The sequence below is a fragment of the Bombus huntii genome, chromosome 1 (genome assembly GCF_024542735.1).
Source record: "Bombus huntii isolate Logan2020A chromosome 1, iyBomHunt1.1, whole genome shotgun sequence".
Taxonomy (NCBI): Eukaryota; Metazoa; Arthropoda; class Insecta; order Hymenoptera; family Apidae; genus Bombus; species Bombus huntii.
In genome coordinates, this window is record NC_066238.1 from 14,424,410 (window position 1) to 14,441,614 (window position 17,205).

General features: G+C 46.0%; 2 protein-coding genes across 9 annotated transcripts in view; both read right to left on the reverse strand.

Annotated features, from left to right (window-relative positions):
• LOC126869923 (potassium voltage-gated channel protein Shaker) overlaps window positions 1-17,205 on the reverse strand; it is a 200,209-nt gene that overhangs the window by 125,749 nt on the left and 57,255 nt on the right. The window contains exon 1 of one of the 8 annotated variants that reach the window (XM_050627185.1): window positions 12,217-12,572. The exons of the other annotated variants lie outside the window; for them this stretch is intronic. Coding sequence (XP_050483142.1) covers window positions 12,217-12,299 — 83 coding nt within the window. The 5' untranslated portion in view covers window positions 12,300-12,572. Of the gene's footprint in view, window positions 1-12,216; window positions 12,573-17,205 lie in introns of those variants that run through there. 8 annotated transcript variants of the gene reach the window in all.
• Window positions 3,126-8,168, reverse strand: LOC126870055 (G-protein coupled receptor moody-like). The gene is made up of 2 exons (XM_050627474.1): window positions 4,358-8,168; window positions 3,126-3,302 (listed from the first exon to the last, which is right to left on the reverse strand). Exons 1-2 carry the CDS (start codon window positions 4,771-4,773, stop codon window positions 3,278-3,280), a joined length of 441 nt encoding a protein of 146 aa, XP_050483431.1. The 5' UTR covers window positions 4,774-8,168; the 3' UTR covers window positions 3,126-3,277.

A 17,205-nucleotide genomic window follows, 5' to 3' on the forward strand; every position in this document is an offset into this window, starting at 1 on the left:
TTTGTAAGCTCTCACGGTTTTATACCAATTTGAAAAACGTACCGTTCGCGATGAACAAAAAGAATGGTATTAGAGAGCCTAACCGAAACAGAGAGAATCTGCGCCTGAGATGCCGGTCGGACGTGTGTATGCTATTGAATCGCTAGCGGTCGGTAAATTGTTAAAAACGACTGTAACTCGAGTCGATCTCTAAGCGTTTCACAGAACTTTGCACGTGCGTGCTAAGAGAAATATTTCACTTGCCGCGCTATTAATCGTACGCTTGCTTCGTCTTACGATATATCATCCGGTATTCCTTCCTTGCTAATTCTTTCTCCGAAAGAATTAGTTATCGAACGTCCGAAGCAAACGAAAAAGCGAGGAAATAAACGACGACCGAGAGAGACTCGATGTTCTTCGATATCGGAAGCGTTCGCTGCTTCAACGAACCGAGGATTTTCTTCCCGCTATCACTGTCCTTCTTCTATCATTTCCTTCTTTTCGCTAGATCCCGGCCGTTCGAGAGCGGCGCTGTAAATTAAATCTCCAGCACAAGCAGCAAATTAAATCTCCAACGCGAGCTACATACCTTTCTACTTTATCGTTACGGAACAGAAGTCGGCCACCCATCGAACCGACTGCCGTGAATCGCGGGCGACAATACGACTGACTATAGTCGGTAGAGTACGGTTGTTCCACTTCACGCGATGTGTATTATTAATCCCGGGAACGTTTAACTCGTCATCTGTCGCTCACGCGACTCAGCGCGCTCCCTCGTCCCTGCGAACGTCGCGCTATCTGTAACGTTTTTCGAGAAACTCGTCGCTTCGCTCTCGACGAAACGAACTAATAAATTTTCGGATAAAACATTACAAAACGTATAGGAAAATTGTTCGGTTTCATTTCGCCACACATTTGGCGAAACATCCGCGATTTCGCGAAATATCTGTATTTGCAGAAACACGTGGGTGGAAGTTGAAAGGCTATTAAAGAGAGAAGAATAGCTCATTCATATTTATCGATCAAGCTGCCCTTACTTCCAATTACCAAACTCTGTAACTGACTGAGAATGCTCGATCGATCGGCCGATTCGAGACTCTCCATTGCGACCACCGGTATCCTATTCTCGTTTGGCGCCACCGTATACGAATAAAGAGCAAGAAGAAGTGGTACACTAGAGATACGACATGCGATATTTAATTGTAGTCGGGAATTCTAGTAGCAAAAATTGTTTGCAATTTTATAACGGGTGTCGAGATCGGGCGATATATATCAACACGATAGAAATTCGCAAAGAATTTTCAACGATGCACAAGTACGCGTGTACTGTCGATAAAAAAGCGATAGGTATTTATTGAAATATTTTCAACAACGGTACACGGATTCAAACGGTAAGAGGATTCTCGTGACGTTCGATGCAAATACACGTAGAAAATCGAACGATCCAGCTTATAGAAAATTCCAGGCCAACTCTTTTCACCGAACCAAGCGTACTCGATCACACGATTCGCTGATTAAAAGTTCGCCACGAACGTCACAACAATGGGCGAGTTGTTACACGGCAAAAAGTATTAATTGTCCATGGGAATATTAACAACGTCTGCCGTGTAGAATTTATAATTCGTAGGCGACATTTGTGACGGGTAGGTGGACGCTTCAGTCGTCATACCGTGCCTACCCTGTTTCAACCCCCATTCTCATGCCTATCCCCATCCGAGTCGACCATCTCCTGTGACAGTTTTCACGCGTAAATTCACACTCGTCCCTCATTTCAAAATCATCCATCTTGAAGCACACGTGCACATTTGATATAAAAAAAACAACGCATGCAACGGTTCGTGGCAGCGAACGATTAAACATGTACGACCTGGTCGGAGCAACGAACGCAACGAAAAAAATAAAAGAGAAGGTGACATTTTGACGACACGATACTCCAAACGCTTTAAACATAGGGTGAAACATTCCATTGCGCACTGAGAGAGAAACCTAAAAATATATTAGTTTTCTTTTATTATTTTTTTTTTTTCATTTTTCTCGTGTAACGCAACATACAAAGTTGTCGTGTCTCGTTTCGAAATTTATACGAATCGTGTGAAAAATCGTGCACAGACAACGACGATCTCTCTCTCTCTCGGATGAGGAAAAACCGTGGAGTAACCGTGTTTACTGGGAGAACTCGTTTTCGTGAAAAATGATGTAAAGCGTAGTTCTTCGTGAAATCGAATTACACAGGCGGTGTGCAAATTTTGAACGTCGCTTTCCTCCAGAGTAGCAAGCTTCCCTTCAAGCAACAGAATTTTACAGCCAATTTTTCGTTAGCGTCGCGTCGTTCGACGCCGAAGACCGGCGCACGATTTTTCCCACGCCCTTGAACGAATCGTGTGACGTTATCCACGTCGAAACGTCTCGACTCTTCGATCCTACGATCGAACGAGTGAAATTACCATCGTGCCGATTTATTTGATTGCATGGAAGTACGATCAAGGGACAATCTACAGATCGCGATGGTTGGAACGGGAGTGGCAAGGTTTCTCTCAGTACACGAGGCGATTAGAACGATGGAAAGGAGGGCGGTTCCGGGACGTTTCGATTCCGATTTCCTGCATTTCCTCGCACATTTCTCGAGAGCAAGTGAATTTCTTTCAGGTCGGCACATCGAACAAAGCATTTCAGATATATTCGCGGCGAGAAACGAGAAGAGGACAGAGACGCGTCATCTCTCCAACGGTCCTCGCCGATAATCGAGTAGTGCGTGAAAGCTTTATCGTCCAAGGTGCAAGACTCTTCATTCCATTTCATTCCATTCCATTGCATCGCATTCCAAGCTTCGAAAGCATCGGGACATTGACGAGACCTGATATTATGCTGGTCGCGTATATTTTTGTTATATATATATATATATATATTCTTTTTTTATTTATTCTTTTATTTTTCCTTTACAATAATCGTATAATCTATGCGATCTATCGTGGCGACTCGTTGACGACGCATTCGTTCGTCCGATCGAACGACAGGAACCGTCGACTGAGGATGCAACGCATCGATTTAGCCGCGTTGCGTTACATGCAGCATAGGCCACGCAGCCTTTCGTCTTATCGTGTTACTTTTTGGTTCGTTCGTTTTATAATTTTGTTTATTTTTTATTTTTTTATTTATTTTCAGCGCATTCGTTCGTGACGGGGGTACAACCAGTAAGCGATCCAACATCGAACATCGCAAGCTTGTGTGTGTTTTAATGCCTCGTGCTGACAGATATATGTCGGGAGATGTCGGGGAGGTCTGTGTCCGGCGCCCAAGGTCACGGTGTGGAACATACAAAGCCTCTGTGAACATTGTGCATTCGCTGTCAGTGGAAGCTGTGTGAAAGGCTGGAACGCTGTGTTCCGGAAGGAAATCAGGGATCAAGGTTACGCTGGGATCATGCTTCGTCCAAGTTCCTCGTGTTTTCCGCTTGGCGCTCTCGAGATCGCGTCGCGCCCTACAAATTTCCAACTACCAACGCTATCTCTCGCTAAATTTCAACCGGACGAAAAGAACAGTCAGCTACGCTGAACAATGCCGCTACTGTCAGCCAATCGATAACGAATCTATGATGTGCAGCGGAAATAACGTCGGGGAAATTCGTGAGTCATTGTCTTTACGTATCGGGCCACGACGATTTCCTCGAAACGAAATAATTATATCTGTTACACGTACTTCCAGTAAGCTGTTATTTCCACTGCACGTTTATCGGATACGTTGGGATTCTCGAGAGCGGGAAATCAAGAAGCCATCACGCGGATTCGAATCTCGGCACGAGCAGAGACGTCTAAATCATTGAAGATGAACCGGTTCTAGAAAAGAAATGGCAAACACGTTCGGAGACGGTAGACGACGGTCAACGGCCAGGGCCGGCCGGTGTCCAACGGAACGGCAATTTGGTCGCGGAGACACGAGGATTCCAGGATTTTTGCAGCACCGGGTTATAAGGCAGAACATGAAAATAAGGTACGGGTGAGTTAAAGACATACGGAACGAGTTACGCAGCTTGCACGGCTTGGATCGTCTTCGTTAAAAGCAGAAAGATCAGCCTTTGACGAGCTCTAACCTTTTTACGATTCCGTTCTGAACGATATGGTCCGAGCGTCGAACGTTCTTCGCGAAGCTTTCATCATTTTTTGTCTATTCGATCAGTGAAACGAGCCACGTTAAAGCCGCCACTTGGCTCGAACGTAATCGTCTATCCTCTAGAGACAGAAGATACTGGAAGCCGTGGCAAGAACCGTTCTCGTTCCATACACAGAGACAAGGTATATAAACTGTATAAACGGCAAGGTGAACACGTAGCTCCGCTCGAACGGAGAAAATAGAAGAAAGGCAATATGCGAGAGAAACTCACCGTTTCGTCGTTTTAACGCGACGATAACGGCGATAGTCTGTGGCGTTTACGTCGTTGGGGTCGAAGCCCCTTCGATGCTTGGGTGGCGAGGACATGGTCGCAGCAGCCTTGGTACCGTTCGAGATCGCGTCCGGCTTGGCGCTAGTATTGTTGTTGCCAATGGAGGTGCAGTTGTTGACGGTGATGTGCAGCGAGGCGAGTGGCGGCGGCGAAGGCGGCAGCTGGGCGGGGACCAGGTGGCCGGATGCTGAGATCGCGCGTTCCGAACTCGAAGCCGAAGTCGGGTGATACGGACAGGCCGGTGGTGGTGGTGCTGGCTCGCCGATTACGAGGGTCCGATCCCCGTGACCGACGTCGCTCTTTGGCACCGCGTTCAGCTCGTGCCTGCTAACCCTACCGGCTCCCGGCCCACCCATTCAAATCCTCGATTATCGCCCGTTCACTCCACCTCTCTCGCTCTGCCTCCGTGGCTGCTCCTGCCGCGAGCTCCTCTCGCACACACGGCCACGCTTTGTTCCGATTTCCTCTCTCTCTCTCTCTTTCTGTGTGTTTTTCTCTCCTTCGCTTCTTTTCTTCCTTCTTCTTCCTCTCGCTTGCTGTTCTTGATCTGGCGAGTCGCTCGTCTATCGTCTTCTCGGCCCTTCGATATCCTACTTTTTCCGATTCCTCTGCTTCCGTCGAACGATACGCTCCTGGTCCAATCGCCGTCCGATGTCCTGCAGACGCGGCACATTCGATAAGGACGAAGATAACTCGGTTGTCTTAACTCCTGCCGACCTCGTGCACGCACGCCACCGATTCCTCGGTTAACCTTCCGCCTATCGACACAGCTCCGCCACTGGCGAGCCGCCCATTCGCGACAGACTCACGCACGTGCAACCCCATTCGCGACTCACACTTACGCGACGAGTGTCTTTCGTCAAGCAACGGAAAGCGTCCGACGAAAACGTGCCAGCGCACGGTAAACGAAGCAGAAAGCGAGCGAAGGGGGATAATTGGCGACAGAACGACGATGAGTAACACGATGAAGAAACAGGAGAATAGAGGCGGGAAGAGGCTGGAAACCGTGACAACGCGTGTACAATAGGGTACACAGCAACGTCCAAACACGGTCTTCCTTCCGTTCCGCGATCACGCCGACTCACTTCGCGCACCACATCGCACGAATCTCTCGCCCTGTACGACTCGTGCTTTCGCTGAATACCACCTGGTGGCAGCACCGGTGCGCGAGCCGCGAGAAATTGGCAGAATCACGGGGAGGAGGAAGGTCGGAAGGTGGCAAGGCCACCGTGTGCTCCCGATACCGATCGGATCCCGCTAACCGATACGCCGAGCTGGAAAGCGGCCATCGAGCGTATCCGATCGAGCGACCCTTCGACACGGCGCGACCTCGCGCCCCGAACCAATCTCCGGTGTGGCGTGCTACGCTTCACTTGGGAAACGCCAACGGAATTCTAATAGGCATTCCGACCAATGCTCGGCTATGTTCGCGCCCTCGCGAATCCCTGGATCCGTGCCAACTTTCCCCCATTAGTCTGGCTATCGACGACATTCCCTAATTTGTAACGAAAGGGTGGAACGTTCGAAAAGTAGAGCGAAACTTCGCAACTTCTTAAACGATTACGTTTAAGCGGTTTCGCGCCTTTTCCTCTCCCTTACTCGGCTGGTCGTGGAACGCGACCTAAACGGTCGATCGTTAAACGCGAGAAAGAGTGAGCACGAGGCGGAGGACTACTCGAACCAGAACATCCATTTACATTCAATCTCACGCAGTCACACGTCCGACCAATTAACCCGCTATCCACGCCCTCCTCACCGCCAAACCAAAATAGATATAGTTGCAGGGAGTGCCGCGAGGCGGCAGCACCGAAAACGTCCCACGAGACAGATGCATCGGGAGATAAGCGAGGAATTTCGAGTTGAAAAAATTCGAAAGCACGGAAAAAAGGGGAAGAATACACACGACCGAGCCAGACGACGAAAGGAGTCTCGTTTGGCATGGTGCAACGCGGCGAGCAGAACCAGTCGGTGGTTACACCACGTGCTCGACCTACCGTGTCGATCGAGCTGGCGACCATCCAGCCTCGCACGAACTCACTCGCGACGATTACAAACGTCTCCCTTCGTGTGTATGACACCGCGAGACCGATGATCCAACCATCTCGGACATTTGCCTTCACGGAGATCGTTCACCCTCGCGTCGATCAGACGAGTCGTGCGACGTATCCGAGTTCGTTATTGTTTCGATTCGCCCAATCCTCTCCACTCGAGTGCACGGAACACCGTTGTCGCGCCTTCGCCTCGACATTGTCAGCGTTCGTTCACCTCGCGAGATGTCGCGAAATTTCTTTGCACACAATCGGTTGTAGATTACTGGTGCGTGCTTTTCTTCGCTGAAGCGATTACGAAGCCGAGTTCCTCACGATGGGAACGCACATCCCGATCGTCAATCACTCGCGTCAGTCGTGCACCTCCCTCCCGCCCAAACTCATTTTTCCGAACGGTGAGTCGAAGCTCCGAAAGATGGCGACGGCGTAGCACGCCACGAGCGCCCACCCGGTCAATACCAGAAAACGAAGAAAGGATCCAGAGGTTTGGCGGCACGCTAACCTCAATTCCAACGGCGCGCCACTGCCGCAATTCTTTATTGCCGCGTTCTTGCTCCCGATCCAGGGAACCTGCAGATCGATACGCCAAGCCCGTGGCCTTGAGCGCGGCAAACTTTTTAAACCATCTTTACGCGTTTACAAGATTCGTCATCGCGTCGCTTTACATTCGCAACTAAGCAAACTGTCGAAATCGATCTCTCGCCGTCAGTCGTTTTTCAAAATCGCACGGCGTAGTCTTCTCCGTTCGTAGCGACCCGTTTTTCTAATTTAATCGCGATAATGCACGGATACGGAACGGTGTCGGATTATTTTCGGATATCGAACGAAAGAGAGGGTCTGTCACGAAGCCATCGGCACTTGCACGTTTAAATCTCATACGGTACGGTTCGATGGTTGCTAATGACAAGCGTGATCCGATCACCAATTTCACCCGCACTAATCGCGCGTGCATTCAAACGGCAGTCTTCTGTTCGAGCGTTTTGACGGGAGAAAAAATAGAAAAAGGGGAGGAATAAAGAGAAATGAAGCGGGCCGTTAACGTGCTGTTTAATTAGAGGACGAAACGCGTCGAGAACCAGTCGCGTATCGATCCGCGATCGCGCTAACTCGATTCCAGAGGTCGCGTAATAAAAAATAGTTTTCTACTCCTCGTTACTTTTGCCACGAACATAGCAACCCACTTCGAAATCGGTTCCCTTCCAACTATAGACACACTTGCCACTTGCAGAACGAAACTTTCGAAGTGTCCCTCATTTGCCACATTTTCTACCCTAATCGAATTCTTAAACTCGTAGCACATAGCGCACCTACGAGTTTCGCTCGGTCAAAGCGCCGATCCAATTAATTTCGATTCCCTTGCAATACCAGACCCGGTGCGATCATGCGAATCATTCGGCGAAAACTAACGAGGAAACCATATCATCGAAATTAAGAACTGTACCGGAAACTGGTTATTTCCAGTGTCTTCAAGAAGATACGAAGTTGCAAGAATTTTCGCAGATTCCCAAGGGAACAATTTTCAAAACTTTGTCCTACATTCAGTTTCTACGCGGAGATTGAAAATTGACAGCACATTTTAAGAAGGAGATCCGAAGCAATCGACGACTGTTTCTAAGAAACTCCGCACTCTCCTGTTCGAAGATCTCGAGCGAAGCAGAGCGGATTCGAAATTACGCGCAATCTTACACTCGTACCGCCGTGTCACCGAGCTAATTCTCTCGAAACTCGAGTCTTCTCTTTGCAGACGATCGTCTCTACCCACCCGTCGTCCCGTGACGGAGAAATCGGCGTTGAAAGTGATATTCGTGGCTATCATCCACGAAGATGAGAAGCAGAGTAGAATTGCCGAGAAGACGAAGACGAGTTTGCAGACCGATTCTGTGGTAGATCGGGTTTGCGTGGTCGAACGGTGTGTATGTTCGAGAGGAAGCTGTCGTCAGGATTCGGCCAATGAGTGACGCGAATGGTAGCACGGCGTCGGTATAACTGACTCTCTCTCCTGACCCAGCGTACACGACCTGGCTTGTGGCAAGCAAGCAAGTAGCAGGCGTATCCGTGGTTGGTCAGCCGGTAGAGACCGTTTGCTAGCGATGGACTTGATCCGATTACCGACTTTTCCCTGTCGCGATCGATTCGGTCGCGGGGCCAACCCCTCCGTTCACGATTCAAATAAGCCTGAATATTCTTTTGACGTATGCTGATACATGCGAAATATCCCGGTAGGAAGAGATCGTTTCCATAAACTATGGCTTATCCTTTAACCTAAAACTTTTCTCTCTTTTTTTTTTTTTTTTTTTTTTTTTTTATCTTACGATTCATTTTATTGGCGTCATAAAGTCACTGGTATACGTACATCGCTTTATTGGTATAAATTCTCCCTAAGCTGGAATAGTAATTTAATTCATTCGGTTGGTAACAACGATATTCTGTGAAATTGTTCTACCATCGGAAATTAAATTCGATTCGAGTTATTATGACGGAGGCAACTTCGCTTCTATGATACTTGGACCCATCGCTGCCCGCAACCCGCTTGACACGTCTGTCGACTTGCGTGCGTTCCATACCATGGGCTCTCGCAATAGCACACGCTGTTCCTTGCAGGATCGGTATCATTAAGAATTTGCTTTCGTCGCTTGCGCCGATGTCGCGTGTTACTCTCGTATCCAGGAAATTAGGTCGGTTGTTCCAAACAGGGGCAACATCGATTCCCGAACAAGGTCGCCAGGAATGCTCTCAAGCAACTCGTTTCAATTACTGCCGTTTCGTTTTCCCATTTCCAGCTAGTTCTTCCGCTTCACAGAATCTCGTGACGAAATCGAACCTGCGGACGCCACTCTCGAGTGCTGGCTAATTCACATTATTTTTACGATTATCAAAGAAGGGGACGCTTTTCGACAGCCTGATTTTTTTTTTTTTTTTTTTTTTTTTGAGGAACAATTTTTAAAATGCAAATCCGAGGACACGATCTGCCGTATACAGCAGAGAACTGACGTAACAATGTTCAAACAACGATTCTTCTAAAAAGGTCAATTAGGGGTTTGTTTGTCAAGGCTGTGCAGAGGATCCAGCAGAAAGCGTTCCCGCTATTTTCTTTTCACTTGGAGCAATGTTAAAAAATCTGGGCCGCTGGGTAGCGCACACCGTTGGATTTGAAGCAAAACGGCAAAGGCTCGTACACAGAGAGCGAACAACACGCTATAGACCATCGTCGCCACGTAACAGAAAGTTTACCCTGGGGGCGGTGGTTTGTGGAACGGTGGCCTGCAGGGCGTCGTGACGCTCCGTAACCGTATACCGCATGTCGCCGACCCCCACGTTCACCTGTTTAACGCGCCGTGCCCCAGTAGTCGAGTTTACCGGACATGCACGACACGTTCTGCGCGTCGATGCTGATTCAGCCGGCGATTAAAAAGATTCCGATTAAAAGACGCATGCCACCTCCAACCTAGCCGCAAATATCGTTTTTGCTTCTTCGATCGCCACTATACTCCACGATAGCGTTTAAGAAGATATTCGTTTCGTTCTATTTGCGTCGAGTTCACCATACGTTGGCATGTAATTCCTGCCCGACTATAAACGTGGAAATAGCTCGGCTTCATACGTTCCAATTTCACTGGTCGCAGTGGCGTTTACGGTTTCATAATCGTCAATGGAGGCGAGTGAACAAAAAGCAAAATGTTGGCCGACCTCGTGCCATGTGGAACACGTGCTAACAAGGTGACACGAAACGGTTGACAAGTCGTATACAGTTTCGCGTACGACGACCTATTGGACGGGTTGCTAGTCGGCCCGCAAGCCGTTTCAGTTCTATAGCTTAGTCGGGTTTCAAATGTACAAACATGCCGCTTGGTATTCAAGATCGCCTATCGAAACCTATTACTACAAAGGAACTTGTTCGAATAACCAGTTACCGACAGTAAGCAATGAAAATATATCTTTGGTTCGATTATTCTGACAGATTGTGCGTTCAATTTCCGAAGGTTATCGCGCGATTGTTAAATGATCCTTTTTACGGGAAAGTCGGGTAGCTTAAGCTGGCGTACGTTGATTAAAGCAACGCGCCTTGAACGATTGTCGAAGATATTTTCACAGCAGCGATTAATATAATAAGCAGCAAGAGGGTAAATATGTACGTGACATGCGTAGGGAGAATAAATGCACGGGTATGTTCGTTGCAGCGGTGCACGAGGGGGGAAATATGCGATTACTTGCAGGCGATTCTCGACCTGGGTCAATAGTGCACAGTTCAGTTGCCCCTTTTTTTCCTTAAACGGCATTCGTCAAATTGCCGGCCGCGACTTTGTTCGAACCGACCGGGATAATGTAGAAACCGTGAAATCGCATGCGGCAATGCGTTAGTTCGACCGCTAAGATAATAAGAAGAATAGCGAAGGAACGACAAACGTAAAGAAAATATGCTCAACTGAATGGCTGCAAGCATTTCGCGTTATTCTTGGAACGAAGTTAGCAGATTTCGGGCGAAACGCAGCGCCGCGATAGAGGCAAATAACATTGTTTGCGAATGTCAAAGCCTACCTCGTAGCTCGTAAAACTTTTACGGCCGAAGGATATATATCCGTAGGTCGAACCGCGTGGAGTAGTCTAAAAGAACTGCATAGCGATTATGTTAATGGCCACCGTGACGCCGAGGTGTCTGACGCAGGTAATTTTGCGAAACGATCTACACGAAAGCAACGATGTACTCGAGCTTGTCCAGTAGAGCTGCCAGAACGCGAAAGTTGTTTGCCAAATTCTCGGTAAAGCGCATAGAAACTCTCGACCGGTTGGCGTTCGATTCGAATACGCCTTGTTCATCTCGAAGGGCGATCCTCCTCGCCGCTCGTGTACACTCGTACACAGCCTGAACTGACCGCAAACTATCCAATCAATTTCAGCCTGTATGCAAGTTGAACAACCTATATAGCGGTTGTCACGGTGTATCTGGTATACTCGGATCTATTATACGACCTGTGCGATTCTATCGTTTCGATTGCCGAGAGGCGATATATGCACACAGTTGGACAAAACGTTCCAGCTTGTTTGCCAATCCGGGCGTACGTTTTTCTATGATTCTTTGTATCGACGTATATATCGATTCTTGCAAACGAGATGACGCAACGGTCTCATTTTTTAAGTAAAAATTAGGGTAAGTTATTAACGAGTCGGTCATTGAAAGTCGATCGATTATATTTTTTCTTTGAGATTTTCAATGAAAAACAAGTATCGCCAAGTATCGTCCAAATGCTTGGCGAATGAACACGTTGCAATTGTTATCTGGCACCTGCATTAGTGTCGACAAGGTCGGGCGCGTCCTTTATCGGTTTCCTAAAGTTTGCGTTAGATGGCAGCAGCTTCCCAAGAATAATCGCCGTACCACTTATCTTCCCTGACAATCTATATTTACCCAAACTTTAAAGTATTCTGATAATGAAAATGTAAGTGGGAGGAAACAAGTGTCCTTGAATTCCTTGCTTACGGTACAAAAGATATTTGAATAATATTAGCTAGTACCATTTCATTGAACAGCGGAAAGGGTTCTCGTATAAATCAAGGTTCGAAGCTTTTCGGAAGCCATCAATATCTGTCTTGTAATGAATAAACCTTTAAATGATATTTTAGCGTATCTTTGCTCCTACGAAATCAAAGATATTGGCAAACTCGACCGATTGACAATTCACACGATTATTCTCAAACTCTTAGGAAGCGTCATCGCAAAGTGTACACTTTATGGAAACAAAAGCCGATCGTTACCTTTTTTTATTTTCCGAAGATATCCGTCGGTGTCGCGGTAACATCCTCATGCCGATGAAAGCGCCTCTCATGCCAGCATGCATCGTGATTAATCATTTAGTTACACACACCGGAAATTCAACGAAATTTGCACAATTCAACGAGCAAGGAGTGCTAGTAAGACGGAAAAAAATAAGCCTTCGTAGATCTGTGACGTCGCAAAGACATTTCACAGACAAAGCGGCCTGGAATACCATGAAATATTCTCGGACAATTCGCTGAAAGAATAGAAACACGACTCGTGAAACACATCTCTACTTCGTGTACTCGTTACTTGCCGAAAACGACCCTTTAAGACCGACCGAGCGAGAAATCGAGAAACCAGCTTTATGATTTCAAAGGGTCAAACTTTCAATATGATTTACCGTCGATCTCTTCACCGTACGATTGTCATCAATGACTCACTAATCCTTCACTCTTTGACCATACGACTTCCGACACCAAGTTCTTTTCTTTTATTCACGAGTATACACTTTGTAGACTACAGTCAGTGTATTCTGTATATCCAATTTTTAACGATGACAAATTTCGGGTAGACTTTTTTTCCATTCCGATTGTTGCGCATTGCCGATCGGGTTTCCTTCGCCGCTTGCTTATTTTTCCATCCTGTCTTTATATATCTCGCTTTCGATTCGTAATCGGCGACACTACTGCACGCGTCAACGAAACACAGGACCTTTCATTTTCAATCGAGCAAAGCCGAGTTCGAAAGGCGATGCTCGCGGCAGCAGCCATTAGGGTCCAGTGAAACGAAGAAATCGTTCGACACTGGATGATAGTTTGAACGACACATCGTCCGAGGTCCAAAGTCGTCCGTTGCTTTCGGCTGCAACTATACGTTGAAAGGGGGGGAAAGAGCAACAGAGTCTCGAAAATATCGCGTGCCCGGTTGCGGGAATCGCACAGTTCAAAATGTAGATTTCGGTGAAAGTAAAGTGCTTCCCTTCGTGTTAAAACGATATCCACGTACTTAATTTACGAGGGAGAGACAAACGGAAAACGAATAACCATTGAAACTGAATAACGATCTTTCTTAGTCGATGACACGATACTGGACGAATATTATGCGAAATAACGCTTCGATTGTTTCGCATTGCCGTGACCCCTCCGATGCACTCGTTTCCGCGCACAAGTTTTATTATTCTAAGCATAGTTACCAATGCAGGTGACGAACTCGCCGTGCATTCGTATCAGCAACAACCATCGCTTTATGTTAATTAACAGATAAGCAACACGATTTAATGGAACGTTGTTTCCAAACGGTCTGCTGCATATTTATGCACGTACGTATATATGGAAATATTTACCAAACGAATAAATATTTGACCGAGTTGATCGTTTACGTTTAATAATCCTCGCAATTTCGAACAAATCGTTCGTGACGTAAAACTCACGGGACCGTTGAGGCACGAACCGTCGGCAAAATATTGATGAAATGTTTTCACCCATTCGAACGTCAGTCATCTGCGCTCTATTATCATTAACCTAATAATTTACGAAATATTATTGACACGTTTGCTTTCCTACATTCTCAAGTACCGCCAAGTTACAGTGTAAACTATATAGGCTGCAGGTTATACGGCGGTTAAGATTTTAATGGCCAGATAACAATCTTAATGGACTCTGCTAATCTTCCGCGAGAGGAACAGAGGAGTTTAACGTCCCAGGTGTCTATGTAGTAGAGGTCGCGGCGACGGCCTATAAATTACAGTGCCTGCATATACTACGCGTATATACGTAGATAGGTTCGGCCGCCTAGCGGAGCGATCGGAAGCAGCCTGAACGAGCAAGTGCTTTCTTGAAAATGAACGAATCGTCGCATGTAGCGATTTAACGGGACGAATGAAAAATTTTTCTGACCCGGTTTCTGCTCTGATAGATGATTAAACGATGATTAAAATTACTCCTCTGTATAAAACCTCTGCGCGATCTTCTCAAAGACGATAGCTTTTCCAATTTCTTCCCAATTTCTGTATTATTCGTGCAGAGGTTTGAATCGGCGGAAGAGAAAAGGTTGGCGATTCCTTAAAAAGCCGCAGTTCCGAATTAACGGAGAACGAATGAACGTTGAAAGACAGTCGCGTCTATTTCCAGACACTCGCAGGTGTGGTGGCTCATCGAGATTTTTCGTGCGACTTTTATCGTGAGAAGGAAAGGAGAGGCATAGAGGGGTGTCGATGTGGCATCGTTACGCTCCTGACATATTTGAATATGTGACAGAGCGTGGGTAGAGTAAGAGCCAGTATATTTTGGAAACGAAGGTAGCGCTCTGCCTGGCAACGACAAGATGGAATGGCCACGGGCGAAACGCCAGAAACTACATTTCCCGTGGTAAATAGGGTAGACACTAGACGCGGCGTAGCCACGGCCGCCATTGATAAACGGGCACGATTCGACCCCGTTTCAAGGTTTTGCGATTCATAAGCATCGTTGGTGAATGGTTTAGATTCCCAGTCTGTTAATCTGTTAAACGCGGACTCACTTGATTCGAGTCGTTTTCCCTGTCTCCGAGTAAAGTAAACCGCTACCAGTTACGCTCTTTTCAAAAACGATCTAAGCAATGCCGATTGCAATCTAACTTTCGAACAAATGCGATACATCGCGTGAAAATGGGAAGACCTCTTGTACAGGCAAATACGCGTATTTTTCTATTTAAATAATATTTCCTTAATTTAATCCTTTGTCCTACAACGAGTGAGACTCGTGGTAAGAAATTTCGGCGAAAAACAATAAACACGAGCCTGACTCGTATTTCGTTCGGACCAAACGTAAACAACACGAGCCTGGCTCGTGACTCAGTTTTTTTTTTTTTTTTTTATTTATTTACATTTTACAATTTGTCCAGTAGGACATTTGGTAAAATATTATAGCTTAGTGGTATAATAATATAACACGTGGATGGCTACCCCCAGTGGGATACCATCTTCGAATTTGATTGATTTATTTCTTTAGTGTGGTGAGTGTTTGTTTGTTAGGTTATGTCCTTTGTGAGATCTGGGTGACTCAGTTGTCCTCAATATTTTCTTACTTTAGTTACGTGTAATTCTTCGTTACGTTCACACGTTTAGGATCTAATTCTCTAAAAGAATGAAAAAACTCTTATACTTATCGTGTAAGTGAAAGGAAAATCTAATATTGTTGATAATAGTGCGAAGTATGTTATTATCGCGGACAGTGATTCGATAGATCCTTCCGATAATGTGACGGTAGCGATATTGTGTTTACCATTGTGTTTCATTGTTTCGAAAAATATCATACAGTTGAAGATCACTAATTTTCTCAAAACGTTATTAATTTAAACAAAGTATTAATTTACAAATTCTTACCGATACATTGCCCACTTTCAAATAATAAATCATTTTTGTTCACCGATCAATCGATCATAATTACTTCCCAGACATCTTCAAAGTATTAATTGTGTCCAAACGTGTTTATCATTTCACAATTCCTTTCGTGTGTCACAAAACGCATACATTTTGCGCAAGATCGAGCGCACGACTGAACAGCTAAATGACTCGACGCGTGACCGACCTTCTTGTTTACTGCGGCCGGAGCGATCGGCAGTTAGCGGGTAGGACAAAGGTATAATAACGTAGTATCGTGTGGAAGTTTCACATTCGATACGCGTGCAGAAAAGTTATTCCCATTTAACGTGGCATTCTTTGATAATCCTAAACGGATTAGACAAGGATGGCGATGCACGCGCACCATTTTGATAACTCGGTTCAGCCGCTCGATCGGTTTAGCGGGAAATCATCGCTTTAAGAGAATTTCAGTTTACAAGCTGCCGCGAGAAAGCTTTAAAAACAATTACGTCGCGTTTAATTGCGATCCGTGTAAGCGTTTACGGTATACGGAAGCGATTGGATCCGTTACGCTCGTCTGCGTCCGAAATTCCCCGGTAACGAGAGAAAAAACATAAAGGGAAGAGGCATAAAGTACTTTTACACGGGCGACCGATCAAATTTGTAAATCTATCACGTACGTTCCACGTGTTCCCGTTTGAATTTATGAAGCTGCGTTCCGTGCAACGACCCGCTGCATAAAATAACCCGCTATCACAGAGTGACGTGCTCGTGATTAAGCGTACGCAAACATACGATTCTACCTAGGGCTAATTTAAAAACAACCGTTCTCTCGCCTGCTGGTCTACGGGTTAAGAGAACAACGTGGAAGCCGTGTTTAGCCCTGGCTCTGATCGAAGATTACTTTCCAGCGGAAATGAGACAGAGGGTTCAACGTCTGAAAAAATAAACGACTAAAGACAAAGGATAGATTTCGTAAGATAAAATACAAGAAGGTACATGAATATGGATGAGCAGAAGACGTAGAAAATTAAATGTGTAAGGATTTTAGAAATCCTGGCGCTCTTAGAACCCTCTACGATTTTTTAGTTTTATCCCATTCGAAATATACCAGTGTATAGTCGATGCAAGTAGAGCAATGCTGTCGAAAAAACGTAGCGTAAATCTTTTTGCGTTTCGTTCTCTTATTCGCCTTATGCATATTCGTGATCATAATTACGACCCCGTACTACGTAGATTGAACATGGTTATCGCTGGAAAACAGGAGACAGATTGCCGACATTTTTATCTTGTTTAAAATTTTACATAATTTCGTCGATCGCACTCAGCTTTCCCGGCTTATAAATTTTAGCGCGTGTTCGCGGTCTTTGCGTAATGCTATGGTTTTCCGGGTTACTTTCTTCGCGTACGATATCAGAAACAGCAACTCCATTATCAGGGCACGTACACGTGTTAACGCATTATCGGATCACGTTCATCGCGTTTCTGCATCTTTTCATAATTTTAGACGTTCGGTGTTGACGATATGTAAAATTATTTAGAACGTAACATATTTCTCTATTTAACGACGTAGTCCTACTTCGCTTTGTTTCGCTCGTAACATAACCTTCAAAATTCTGCGACATTGCAACGCCTATTATAAACG

Excerpts from the sequence above, each read along its gene's own strand:
- LOC126870055 (XM_050627474.1), bottom strand. The coding sequence starts at position 4,773 with ATGGGTGGGCCGGGAGCCGGTAGGGTTAGCAGGCACGAGCTGAACGCG. Across the intron at positions 3,303-4,357 it reads CGCGTTAAAACGACGAAACG|AGGCTTTGTATGTTCCACAC; the intron begins GTGAGTTTCTCT and ends CAATGTTCACAG.